General features: G+C 53.2%; 1 protein-coding gene across 1 annotated transcript in view; it reads left to right on the top strand.

Moving 5' to 3' along the window:
• Positions 1-13,539, top strand: part of LRP4 (LDL receptor related protein 4) — a 50,553-nt gene that overhangs the window by 14,920 nt on the left and 22,094 nt on the right. Inside the window, exons 3-20 of the mRNA XM_035012725.1 lie at positions 278-394; positions 631-744; positions 1,106-1,222; positions 1,523-1,651; positions 1,890-2,009; positions 2,407-2,532; positions 3,132-3,257; positions 3,449-3,583; positions 3,965-4,090; positions 4,435-4,665; positions 5,509-5,665; positions 7,282-7,499; positions 7,660-7,836; positions 8,224-8,346; positions 9,993-10,201; positions 10,360-10,441; positions 10,991-11,096; positions 12,578-12,779. Coding sequence (XP_034868616.1) covers positions 278-394; positions 631-744; positions 1,106-1,222; positions 1,523-1,651; positions 1,890-2,009; positions 2,407-2,532; positions 3,132-3,257; positions 3,449-3,583; positions 3,965-4,090; positions 4,435-4,665; positions 5,509-5,665; positions 7,282-7,499; positions 7,660-7,836; positions 8,224-8,346; positions 9,993-10,201; positions 10,360-10,441; positions 10,991-11,096; positions 12,578-12,779 — 2,615 coding nt within the window. The remainder of the gene's footprint in view (positions 1-277; positions 395-630; positions 745-1,105; positions 1,223-1,522; positions 1,652-1,889; positions 2,010-2,406; positions 2,533-3,131; positions 3,258-3,448; positions 3,584-3,964; positions 4,091-4,434; positions 4,666-5,508; positions 5,666-7,281; positions 7,500-7,659; positions 7,837-8,223; positions 8,347-9,992; positions 10,202-10,359; positions 10,442-10,990; positions 11,097-12,577; positions 12,780-13,539) is intronic.

Here is a 13,539-nt window from a genome sequence, read left to right as displayed (position 1 = left end):
CTTACTGCCCTCTCTGGTTTTGGGTTCCTTGGGCTGCCCTGCCCTGTGAACCCCTCGTGGCCATTCCCTGCCAATAGTCTGGCTTCTCAGCTGTGGTTTCTGCTTCGCTTCTCCATGAGCTGGGGGCAGGCATGGGAGTCTGTGAGGAAGGACTGCAGCTCACGCGGGGAGACGTGGGGGCAGGGGTGTTGGCAAAGGGTTTCCAGCCCAGGTGAGGCTGTCTTCGGTAAGTGTCCCAGGCTCTGATTCTCTGTTGTGTTCTTTTGCCGGGACTCAGTGCTGCCCACCTGTTCTCCTCTTGACTTTCACTGTGACAATGGCAAGTGCATCCGCCGCTCCTGGGTGTGTGATGGGGACAACGACTGCGAGGACGACTCAGACGAGCAGGACTGCCGTGAGTGCCGGTGGCGCCAGGCGGGCTCCATCAGGCTCTGCTGGGAAGGGATTTTCAACTAGAAAATGATGCCCCAGGTCCACGTCAGCTCTAGGGTCTTCAGCTCTTGGTTAGATGAGCCCAAGAGAGGGCCCCCTGCTTCAGATCCCTCCTGGCAATGTTGGGGTAGCGCAACTGCCCTGTTCTGTGGGCCTGTCTGTCGGGCCTGCAGCGGCCTGACTGCTGTGTGCCCGCAGCCCCCCGGGAGTGTGAGGAGGACGAGTTCCCCTGCCAGAACGGCTACTGCATCCGGAGTCTGTGGCACTGCGACGGGGACAATGACTGCGGCGACAACAGCGATGAGCAGTGTGGTGAGTGGAGCTCTGGGGTGGGGGTGGGGGGACGGCTGCGGTGGCGTGGCCTCCGGGACAGTGGGCAGCACCCGTTCTAGCACTGCTGCACCCTCAACTGCCTGGCTATCTGGAGCACCAGGAGGAAGGCTGAGGGGCAGAACCGTGCAGACCCCCCCGGGAACCGCGGGGCGGGACAGGAGCCCGAGGCCCAGTCTCGCCAGGGCCGCGGCTTCCCCCCACCGCAGTCTGCACCAAGTCTGTGATGTCTGGCAGGGATTGGGTCAGACCCTCAGGGGCGGTGAGGGGGGGCTTTGGGGGTGATGGAAGGAGCGCGGCCTGTAGGGCTCCTGCAGGATCGCTGTCCCGTTGCGTCCCCCAGACATGCGCAAGTGCTCTGACAAGGAATTCCGCTGCAGTGATGGAAGCTGCATCGCCGAGCACTGGTACTGCGACGGTGACACCGACTGCAAAGATGGCTCTGACGAGGAGAGCTGTCGTGAGTGGCCCCAGAACCCAGGCTGGTGGGCTGGGCCGGGGCCGAGGGCGGCATCCCAGGGGCGCGAGGGCCAGGCTGCAGGGCGCATGCGCAGTGGGCCAGGAGCGCGGGTGGGAGCCGGTTCCCCAGGTGCGGAGGGACGGCTCGCGTCGGTCCACCCGCACACGGGAGTCCATCGGGACCGTCCCAGATGAAACTCGCTCTCCTTGCCTGAACGTCTCACCCCCTGGAGGAGTCAGGGCCTCTGTCCTGTGTCCGGGCCTGAGTGTATGCCGCTCCCGACCCCTGCCTGCCTTCCAGCCTCAGCAGTGCCCACGCCCCCCTGCAACCTGGAGGAGTTCCAGTGTGCCTACGGCCGCTGCATCCTCGATATCTACCACTGCGACGGGGATGATGACTGCGGGGACTGGTCAGACGAGTCCGACTGCTGTGAGTGGTCTGGCCAGCAGGGTGGAGGAGGAGGGAGGGAGGCCAGGCCCGAGGAACTCCTGGAGTGGTAAGGCACAGGTGCCAGCTGGGGCAGGAGCTCAGGGGAGGGGTTTCCGGATTCTCAGCTTCCTGTCGGGCAGAGACGGAGGAGCTGGGTGCTGGGGCCGGGCTTTCTGGTCTGCCCTGGACCCTGTGTCCTGGGACTGGCCAGCGACAGGAGTCTGTCCTGTTTCCCCAGCCTCCCACCAGCCCTGCCGCTCGGGGGAGTTCATGTGTGACAGTGGCCTGTGCATCAACGCAGGCTGGCGCTGTGATGGCGATGCGGACTGTGATGACCAATCTGATGAGCGCAATTGCAGTGAGTGGGGGCAGGGCCAAAGGGCGGAGCCGGAAGTAGGGAAAGGGCCCGTGGAGCCAAAAAAGCCACCGTGGATGAAGACAGATGGGACAGGACTGTTGTGGACGGTGGTGTAGGTTGGGCACGGCACAGAGGCGCTATGTCCAAAAGGATGCCAGTCACACAGTGGATGTGCGCATTCTGTAGTTCTAGAGATTTGTATATATGTCCCGGCAGTTTTCTTGCGGGTAGCAGGAAGGCGTCTTGGGGGAAAGGTTGCCTTTTTTTCTGATTTGCACAAAGACACAGTTCAGAACACCGGTGAGGAGGAGAGTGGCGTGGATGCTGGCATGGAGCGCGGGGTGGAGCCTCGGGCCGCAGCGGGGCCAACCTTTCACGAGGCCTCTGCTTTGCGCAGCCACTTCCATGTGTACCGCCGAACAGTTCCGCTGCAGGTCAGGCCGATGCGTCCACCTGTCCTGGCGCTGTGATGGGGAAGACGACTGTGCAGACAACAGTGATGAAGAGAACTGTGAGAACACAGGTGGAGTCTCCCGGGAGGGGTCCCCAGGCCCCTTGACCTGTGGTTGGGTTGGAGGACAGGGGTGGACGGAGGGGGTCACCACTGCCATTCCATTGGGCTACAGGGATGCTTTCGTCAGATCTTGCCCACGGCCTGGATTTTTCCTGCCCTTCACAGTTACCAGTGTCAAATCCAGGTGCATCTGTTACCGGCCCAGCCTTATGGCCTGGAACACAACATCAGCAGCCTCTCATGTTCTGACTCATACACAGCCAGCCCGCCTGTTGCTCTGGCCTCGTGAGCGGGGACTGTTCTCTGTGGCTGACAGCCCCCTGACTGCCCTGGCCGTGCCGCCAGGTGCAGGACACGGATGCACTCTCTCCTTTGTCCCATGTCCCTCACCATTCCACTGTGGTGTCCTGGGAGCGAACAAATGCAGACATCCAGCCAGCCCTGTCTGAGCTGCTTCCTGCCCTGGACCCCGACCCTCCCACCTTGAATCTCATCTGTCTCCAGCTCGCCCTAGAAAATGACAGGCTCCCATCCTTTTGTTGACCCAAGCCCTGCCCTGCTGTGACCTGCCTCTCCCTCCCGCCCTGCTCTGCTCCCCCACTCTCTAGGAAGCCCCCAGTGTGCCTCAGACCAGTTCCTGTGCTGGAATGGGCGCTGCATCGGGCAGCGGAAGCTGTGCAACGGGGTCAACGACTGCGGGGACAACAGTGATGAAAGCCCACAGCAGAACTGCCGTGAGTGCCCCCAGTGGGCGGGCCTGGCCCCTGGTCTGTGGCTGAACCCCACCCATGTGGTTCAAAGAGAATCCTCCCTAGGGATTCTTGCAGCCTCGGGAGCTGTTCTTCGTGGTCCAGGTGGAATGCCAAGTTGGCTGTCTGGGGGAGGATTCTGGGCTCAACTCCCATCTCTGCCTTGGCTGGCACAGGGCCCCGGACGGGCGAGGAGAACTGCAATGTTAACAACGGTGGCTGCGCCCAGAAGTGCCAGATGGTGCGGGGGGTGGTGCAGTGTACCTGCCACACAGGCTTCCGGCTCACCGAGGATGGGCACATGTGCCAGGGTGAGCTGGGGCCTGCTTTGGAGCTGGGCAGGGGTAGCGGACAGGCAGCTGTGTCTCCCCTGGGTCCGACATTTGACGGATGCGACCTCATTTCATCATCCCCCTAGCAGGTGGCGATGGTCCTGTCTGTTTCACAGATGGGAAAACCAAAGCCCAGAAGGGTTAAGTAACTTACTGATGGCCACAGAGCCGGTGAGAGCAGAGTTGGGATTCCAGCCCAGGTCTCCATGACCTTGAAGCCCTTAACCACTTGTTGTATAGCCTTCCCACTAGGCCTGGAGAGTAGATGGGTATGTGGGCCGGGAAGCAACTAGTCAGCCTGGGAGTTGGGGTGGGAGGATGGCAGAATGGAGATCTCCTGACCCTGCCCGGTCCTCCCAGATGTGAATGAATGCGCGGAGGAGGGGTATTGCAGCCAGGGCTGCACCAACAGTGAAGGGGCCTTCCAGTGCTGGTGTGAAGCAGGCTATGAGCTCCGGCCCGACCGGCGCAGCTGCAAGGCTCTGGGTAAGGGCTCTTGGCGTTCGGCTCGCTGGGCAGAGGGCTGAGCCTGGAGACATCCAGGGGCTCCGGTCCCTGGGGATTTGCTGACAGGTAGAGAGAGTTGCATCTCCGTAAAATGGAGCTGTGAGTTGCATTCTGAGCCCCAAGAAAATCTCCGCTGGGGTGGGGTGGGCGGGAGAGTATGCTTTGGAGGCTCCCACTCTTCTAGTCCTGCTCCCAGCAGCTCTGGACATGCCCTCGGGGACAGGGGGCCCCATTTGTCCACTGAGGAGCTGGGGGCGCATGCTGATGGGTGTCAGGGCAGCTCTGGAGCCCAGTGGGGGCCCCATTTCTATGCCACGTCCCAGGGCCGGAGCCTGTGCTACTGTTCGCCAATCGCATCGACATCCGGCAGGTGCTGCCGCACCGCTCCGAGTACACGCTGCTACTCAACAACCTGGAGAACGCCATTGCCCTTGATTTCCACCACCGGCGCGAGCTCGTCTTCTGGTCAGACGTCACCCTGGACCGGATCCTCCGTGCCAACCTCAATGGCAGCAACGTGGAGGAGGTTGTGTCTACAGGGCTCGAGAGCCCAGGTAGGAAATGAGGCCCTGGGGGGAAGGCGGGGCCACGGTGTGTGCAAAGCAGCGGTGGAAGGGACAGGATAGTGGCTTGCAAGCCTTGGGCAGCAGAACATCTTTTTCTTCCGGCGAAATCGTGGATGGAATTCTAGTAGAGAAAACATGAATTTTATGGGTTCAGGTTTATGACATTTGCTCATTATTGGGCTCAATAGTAAGGAGATGTTTTGATGAATGTAATCATTTGAAATCAGAGATTTATGGGCAGCAGTTACAATTCGCTCTAAGTCTTAGCATTTGGTTCAGTTCAGACTTTCGTTTTGATTGCTTAGTATTAAGGATATTCTCCTCGACCCAGATAGATACATCCAAATGTTTACAGATTAAAAAAACAAGAGCTCACTCTGTAATCTCAGGCCATTCTGCAAGCCAGTGAAGTGGATTAGAATCTGGTATCACGCACATTTGACTCATATGCTTATGGAACTTCTGAAGTACCTCTACAAAACTCTGAGCCAGTTTGCAAACCCTTGAGGCAGTGCGGGGAGCAGGGGGGTGGAGGACCCTGGGCGTGGGTCAGGGAGCCAGGATTCAGGATAGAATATGGTTGGCTGAGAGGAGGAAGTGCTTGACCTTGGACAGTTCCTCGACTCCTCTCTGCCTCAGTTTCTCCATCTTCACGGAGATTCTAGTATTGAGCTCCCAGAGTTGTTCTGACGATCAAGTGAGTTGGTGTACGTAACATGGTCAGAACAGCGCCCAACCCAACACCTTCCTGTAAGATTTGGCTCTTGTTACGTGGGCACAGAGGACACCTGGCTGAATCCCTGACACTTTCCTGCTGCCTCTTTCCATCAGGGGGCCTGGCTGTGGATTGGGTCCATGACAAACTCTATTGGACCGACTCGGGGACATCAAGGATTGAGGTCGCCAACCTGGACGGGGCCCATCGGAAGGTGCTGCTGTGGCAAAACCTTGAGAAGCCCCGGGCTATTGCCTTGCACCCCATGGAGGGGTGAGTGAGTTGTGTCTCAAGCTCCCAAATCCCTCTTGCAACCTCTAGGGACAGTTCTTGGGCCAGACTTTGTTGGAAGGGCCTCTTCACAGTGTGGCCTTAAAACAGCATGGGCTCTGCACCCAGACATGCCTGGATTCGAGTCCTGGCTCTGCAGGAAATGGCCGTGGGGTCTTGGGTCAGTCTATATCTGCCTGCACTCAGGCACTTATAATTGGGGATAAAAAAAGGACACCTACCTCCTAGCCGTGTGAAGATTTTAAAAGAGACTCACTTTTTAAAATCGAGGTACAGGGGTGCCTGGGTGGCTCAGTCATTAAGTGTCTGCCTTCGGCTCAGGTCATGATCCCGAGGTCCTGGGATCAAGCCCCACATCAGGCTCCCTGCTCCACGGAAGCCTGCTTTTCCCACTCCCACTCCCCCTGCTTGTGTTCCCTCTCTTGCTGTGTGTCTCTCTGTCAAATAAATAAATAAAATCTTTAAAAAAATAAAATAAAATGGAGGTATATTTATACATATATAACCTTATATTAGTTTCAGGTGTACAGCATAATGATTCAGTATTTGTGTATATTGCAAAATGATCACTGCAATAAGTCTTGTTAACATCTGTCAGAGTACAACAGTTACAACAATTTTTTTTTAAAGATTTTTTTTATTTGACAGAGAGAGATACAGAGACAGGGAACACAAGCAGGGGGAGTGGGAGAGGGAGAAGCAGGCTCCCCGCTGAGCAGGGAGCCCAATGCGGGGCTTGATCCCAGGACCCCAGGATCATGACCCAAGCAAAGGTAGAGGCTTAACGACTGAGCCACCCAGGCGTCCCAATTTTTTCTTGTGATGAGAACTTTTAAGATCTACTCTCTTAGCAACTTTGAAATAATACAGCACAGTGTGATTAACTGTAGTCACCATGCCATACGTTATATCCCTATGACTTACTTATATAATTAGAAGTTTGTACCTTTTGACCCCCTTCACCTATTTCACCCACCCAAAATGTGATGCATTTTAAATGGCTAAGACACATTAAATCATTGCAGGCGCTTAATATTTTTATTAGTTCATAGGGTTGAACTAATTAATAAAAATTAATAATTTTTGTTATTAGAGAAAAGAGTCTCCCACAGGGTTGGGATTTTTGTCTGTTCTGTTTACTGCTATATTCCTAATCCCTAAGAGACAGCCCTGCAAGTACTATTAAAAAAAAAGGGGGGGGGCACCTCAGTCGTTATGCATCTGCCTTCGGCTCAGGTCATGATCCCAGGGTCCTGGGATCGAGCGCCGCATCAGGCTCCCTGCTCGGCAGGAAGCCTGCTTCTCCCTCTCCCACTCCCCCTGCTTGTGTTCCCTCTCTTGCTGTCTCTCTCTCTGTCAAATAAATAAATAAAATCTTTAAAAAAAAAAAAAAAAGAATTGTTAAATGAATAAATGCCCTGCTAGAGACATTTAAATTCAGACATTTAGAAAACACTCCGTGGACTACACACAGAATGTGCCTCCTACTAGTTGGACTCCCCTGGGTTAAATGGATAAAAGGCCCCAGTCTGATTATTATTCCTGTTACTACCTGCCTTCTGCTGCCTGTCTCTCAATTTCCTTTTGTCTTTTCCTAGTACCATTTACTGGACAGACTGGGGCAACACCCCCCGCATTGAGGCCTCCAGCATGGATGGCTCTGGACGCCGCATCATTGCCGATACTCACCTCTTCTGGCCCAATGGCCTCACCATTGACTATGCAGGGCATCGTATGTACTGGGTGGATGCTAAGCACCATGTCATCGAGAGGGCCAATCTGGACGGGAGTCACCGCAAGGCTGTCATTAGCCAGGGTGAGGCCCTTTCTCCACTCTCCTTCATCTCTCATCCTTCTTCCCCAATCCCAGCCCCCAGGAGCCTTGGCAGAGGGTGAGATTTGCGCAGTTGCCAGGCCTGGGCCTGGAGCCCATGGTAGGCTCTGTCTGGACTGAGGTCCTTCTGGACTTTCCCCAGGCCTCCCCCATCCCTTTGCCATCACTGTGTTTGAAGACAGCCTGTACTGGACAGACTGGCACACCAAGAGCATCAATAGTGCTAACAAATTCACTGGCAAGAACCAAGAGATCATTCGCAACAAACTCCATTTCCCCATGGACATCCACACCCTGCACCCCCAGCGCCAGCCTGCAGGTAAGAAAGGACCCACCTGGTAGACCTCCGGTGCCTCTGAGAACCTTCCCTGCACCTGTCTCAGCTGCCATTGTTTCCGGCCGGGGAATTTGCGGTTGGCACGGATACGGGCCAATTTCTCCCTCTGCTGGACATTTAGGATACAACATCGAGAGTCAAGAAAATCGGCTTCACTGTCGCCATCTGATTCAGGCAAACATTTATAGGATATCTCTTCTGTCAGGGATTCACTGTGTTCGCAGCTGGGACAGATATAAAAAATAATGGGACATAGTTCCTCCTTCCAGGGAACTCACACCCTGGCTAAACCCCTACTCACTTGCCTTGGGGTGGACTCTGCCAACCTTTGGTCTCTCCTGATCCTTTTGCTCTGGGCTCTTTGAACAGGGAAGAACCGCTGTGGGGACAACAACGGAGGCTGCACCCACCTGTGTCTGCCCAGTGGCCAGAACTATACATGTGCCTGCCCCACCGGTTTCCGCAAGATCAGCAGCCACGCCTGTGCCCAGAGTAAGTGGGTCTGGGGCACCTGCCTTAGTGGACGTGCCTTGTGAAGGTGGGCGGAAGGAACAGGAGATAGGAATTCAAGGGATTGCCTGTCATGGGGAAGAGCCAGGCTCCTCAGATAGCCCCTGGAGAGGAAGAACTTAAGAGGCTGATGGCTCCTATATCCAAGCTGAGGCCTCAGGGCTCAGTGGCACAACCCAGTTGAGCATGAATACCTGCAACCAGGCTGGTGGATCATTTCACCAGGTAGGATGCTTTATCCATAGGCAGCGAGAGGGTTCCAGGCCCTTCTAGAAAGTAGGGGTTTCTGTCTCTTTACCTTTAGCTTCACCCTATTAAAGACTTCCTTCCAGCTCCTAAACCAGAGAGCCAAGGTTAGGACCTCTGGTGATGCTCTGTATACATAGACCCTGGATAAATAAGTGTCTAATGAGTGGGAGATTATGGGGTTCCCTGGTCGCTCCCTGAACTGCTATTTTGGCTTCCTTTGAGCTCCTGCAGGGTTATTGCCTTGAGAGGGTAGCCCTGTCTAGCTCAGAGTTGCAGGTGACTTTTCCTAAGAATAGTCCAGAGAGGGGTGATCCAGGAGTATGACATCACCAGCAAGGAGCTAGGGGTAATTCCTCACACATCAGCAGTTGCTCTTGTTTACTGCTGTGTACTCACTGACCCTCTTGTCCCTTGTTAAAACCAAACTTCTCTTGGGATCTGGGTCCTTTCCAGAGAGTGATATTAGGGAACTATTCAGAGGAACAGGGGCTATTCATTCAACACACATTGATTGAGAACCTACCTTCCTTGCATTCTTGTAAGTGCCCAGCTTTGTCCCTCTTGTCTCAGTGAGGTACAGGTTTCCCCAGGAGCTCCCCCTAAGCATTTCCCAGAGCTTAAAAGAAGACACTCGGTAAAGTGAGGCAGGAAGTGCCTTCCAGGCAGAAATGTATACTGGGAAATATTCAGATAGACCAGAATGGGGCAAGGGACGGAGAAGAGCCAGGGGAAGCAGCTGTGTAGGGGGGTAGCCAGAGCTCCTTCTCCAGAGCCAGACCTGAGTTCAAGTCTCAGCTCTGGTGCTTTGTAGCTAGGGGAAGCTGGGCAAGCTCCTTGACCTGCTGTTAGCCTCAGGGTTGCTAATCTAGGAAATGAGAATAAGAATGATGTGAATCACAAAGAGTTGCTATGAGAGTAAAGGAGGCAAGGCAGGCCTGGCAAGGAGTGAGTGCTCAGTAGTCATTGTTGGGTAATGTTGTGAAGAGAGGGATGTAGGTGATGGAGTGGAGCGGAAGCCCTGAAGCAGGCATGGAAGTGAGCAAGGTCAGGTGGGGGTGGACGGACAGCCAGCCAGTGCGTCCAAAGAGGCTGAGCAAAGAGGAGAGAAAAGGAGGTGAAGCTGACAGACGCTTAAACAGGATACACTTCCAGACCCTGGGGAGAGTCTGTTTCCTAGTCCATTGACCCTAAAGCCTGAGTCTGTCAACACGGGCCTGCCCAGTGCTCACAGAGGGCCTGAAGTGTGAAGAGTAGGGGACAAAGGGCACCAGATCCCAGGAAGTGTGATTGAACCAGATGTCACACAGGTGAGCGTCTGTGTCTGTCACTGTGATTGGATTTAGAGCATTAAAAGAAGACCCCTTTCGGCCTTTGATCAGGTCTTGACAAGTTCCTGCTTTTTGCCCGAAGGATGGACATCCGTCGGATCAGCTTCGACACAGAGGACCTGTCCGACGATGTCATCCCACTGGCTGACGTGCGCAGTGCTGTGGCCCTTGACTGGGACTCCCGGGATGACCACGTGTACTGGACAGATGTCAGCACTGACACCATCAGCAGGGCCAAGTGGGATGGAACAGGACAGGAGGTAGGGCCCATCGGGGAGGGCAGAGACTGAGGGGCGGAATCCAGCTTCTCCTGGGTCAAGGCTTCCCATACCTTTGCCAGCCTTGAGAATTGGTACAGTTGGGCCCCAGAGCTGAGGTACAAGTCCAGTTGGTGCTGACACCTTTGCTTTCTGTCTAGGTGGTAGTGGATACCAGTTTGGAGAGTCCGGCAGGCCTAGCCATCGATTGGGTCACCAACAAGCTATACTGGACAGATGCAGGTATGTTCAGGGCAGCCATGGCCTGGCTCTGTGGGGGTCTTCTTATTGAAATTCTAGCCTCAGGTAGAAGGGGCCCCACCTAGACCACTTGTCTTGGCCTAAAGTTCTTGGCAGGTCAGAAGTGGTGGGGCTGCTACAGAGCTGAAGCTATACGCTCATATCTGAGGGTTTGGCATTTGCCAATCAGAAGGCAGCTAACAGTAGCTGCCTCTGTAGCTGGTTCTCAGGAATGTTTTGAGGCATTTCAGAGAAGGAAACTCTGCCCTGTGGTTTTCCTTCCATCACTGTCTTAATAAAACAAGCATTTTCTATGAGCCAGGTGAGTCTGGGAGGCAAGAGGAATGCCTCATACCAGAGCTACTCAAAGTGTGGTCCTCGGACCTGCAGCATCATCTTCTCCAAATTCAGTTCACTCAGTATCTGTTGCGCATCTGTTGTAAAATATTTCCTGATCATCTCCGGCATGCCAGGCTCTGTGCTGGGAGTGGAAGGCAGTAGGGTGAAGGACCAAGAATAGAGTTAATATCTTTGCCCCTTACTTCTTGGTAGGGACAGACCGGATTGAAGTGGCCAACACAGATGGCAGCATGAGGACAGTTCTCATCTGGGAGAACCTTGATCGTCCCCGGGACATCGTGGTGGAACCCATGGGCGGGTGAGCACCTGTTCCTTTGGGACAAGCTCCACCCATCCCACAGCTCTGAGCACTAGAGGGGAGTCTGGAGGTTAGCGGGAATGCCCAGATCTTATGGGCACAGGCAGCAAGAGCATCTACAGAAACCACAGAGGCACAGTGACAACTCCGCCCCCCCAGTGGACAAGGAAACCTTTTAAATTTTTTCATCTTTTTTTTTTTGTCTGCTAACAAAAGGAACTCATTGTAAATAAACCAACCAACAAACAAATAAGTAAATAAATCTGTAGTAAGTGAAGATTTCCTATAGCCTCACTCTGCAGCAATAACCATTGTTAACAGTTAACGGTTTAGGGTATTTTTCCAGATTTTCTTTTTTTTTTTTTTTTTTTAGATTTTATTTATTTATTTGAGACAGAGAGAATGAGAGAGACAGAGCACATGAGAGGAGGGAGGGTCAGAGGGAGAAGCAGGCTCCCCGCCGAGCAGGGAGCCCGATGCGGGACTCGATCCAGGGACTCCAGGATCATGACCTGAGCCGAAGGCAGTCGCTTAACCAACTGAGCCACCCAGGCGCCCTTCCAGATTTTCTTTTACATGCATATATATATATTTGTTGGTGGTGGTGGTAGTGGTTTTGGTTCTACCACAATGGCATACTGTTTTGTAATTTGGGTTGTTTTTTTTTTTCCACTTAACTATATATTCTGGATATCTTTCCACTTGATAATATAGAGCTGTCTTATTCTTCTTCATGGTTATATAGAAGAATTCCATTAAATTTGTGTACCATAATTATTTAACCCATCCAGTCAAGGAAACATTTCTTTTTTTTTAAGATTTTATTTATTTATTTGACAGAGAGATAGAGAGAGATCACAGGCAGAGGGAGAGGGAAAAGCAGGCTCTCCGCTGAGCAGGGAGACCGACACGGGGCTCGATCCTAGGACCCTGGGATCATGACCTAAGTCGAAGGCAGACCTTAACCAACTGAGCCACCCAGGCACCCCAAGGAAACATTTCTTTTTCTTTTTTTTTTAAGATTTATTTATTTGTTTGAGAGAGAGAGAGCACATGAGAGCAGGGAAGGTCAGAGGGAGAAGCAGACTCCCTGCTGAGCAGGGAGCCCAATGCAGGACTCGATCCTGAGACTCCAGGATCATGACCAGAGCTGAAGGCAGTCATTTAACCAACTGAGCCACCCAGGTGCCCACATGGACACCTTGTACCCCATTCTTCCCTTCTTTCTTTATCCCCAAATAGGCCTCATTTGCCGAATACTCCTTGAGCCATTGAGCTCTGCCTTTATTAAAACCCTGGGGAACCTTTGGATAGTGAAAGAACATACAAGACCTTCGGAGACAGCTTTGAGCCCATGATGGGGCTGGGAGCTGAGGCAGGAGGCTGGGGCAACGAGTGCAAGCAGCTGACACCCTAGGCACCCCGAGTCCCCACAGCGTGTTAACTAGAAGGTTTGTAAGAGCTTCCTTGCCTGTGCCCAGGTACATGTATTGGACCGACTGGGGTGCTAGCCCCAAGATTGAACGAGCTGGCATGGATGCCTCCGGCCGCCAGGTCATCATCTCTTCCAATCTGACCTGGCCTAATGGATTAGCCATTGACTACGGGTCCCAGCGGCTTTACTGGGCGGATGCTGGCATGAAGACGATTGAATTTGCTGGTCTGGATGGCAGCAAGAGGAAGGTAAGGGTGGTGTTAAGGCATCCTCCCCCAACCCCGACAGCCTCCGGGGCAGCACTCCCTGGCCAGCAGCTAGGAGGACCCAGGCTTGATGGGACCAGCATGAGGGGTGTGCTCTTCCTTTGAGGCTGTGTCTGCCCTTCAGAGCCGAGGAGGCTGGGTGGGGGATTGTTGCCTGGTGATGAAGGGAAGCTAGGGCTTTGTGTAGATTGTGGTGCACAGACCTTCCTACTAACTGTCACAACTGACACTATTTAATCACCAATTGCCCCCTGGACCCGTGAGAGATCGTTCTCTTTGTTTTTGATGTTGTTTATTGGTATAATTTCAAATTTACAGAAAAGTTGTAAGAATTGTCAAATCGGTGAACCATTCTCTTTCTAACCACACAAACACACACACGTGTGATTATTTTTCTGAACTGTCTGAGATTAAATTGGAAACATCCTGCCCTTGACCCCAAAATATTTCGATTTCCTAAGAACAAGGACATTGTCTTAAGTAATCACAGTGCAATGATCAAAATCAGGAAGTTTAACATTGATACACTATTACTGTCTAATTAACAGTCCATATTCAGTCTCACCACCAATTGCCCCAATAATATCCTTTATAGCTTTTTTTTTTTTCCTTTTTTTTCTTTCTGAGGCCAGGATCCAATCCCAGATCACAACTGTGTTTAGTAATCAGGTCTCTTTAACCTCTAACCTGGAACACTTCCTCATAATTATTTAACCCATCCAGTCAAGGAAATAAGTCCTTT

Source organism: Mirounga leonina, unplaced genomic scaffold (assembly GCF_011800145.1).
Source record: "Mirounga leonina isolate KUSES-001 unplaced genomic scaffold, KU_Mleo_1.0 Mir_166, whole genome shotgun sequence".
NCBI lineage: Eukaryota > Metazoa > Chordata > Mammalia > Carnivora > Phocidae > Mirounga > Mirounga leonina.
This window is presented reverse-complemented; position numbering and strand designations above follow the sequence as displayed.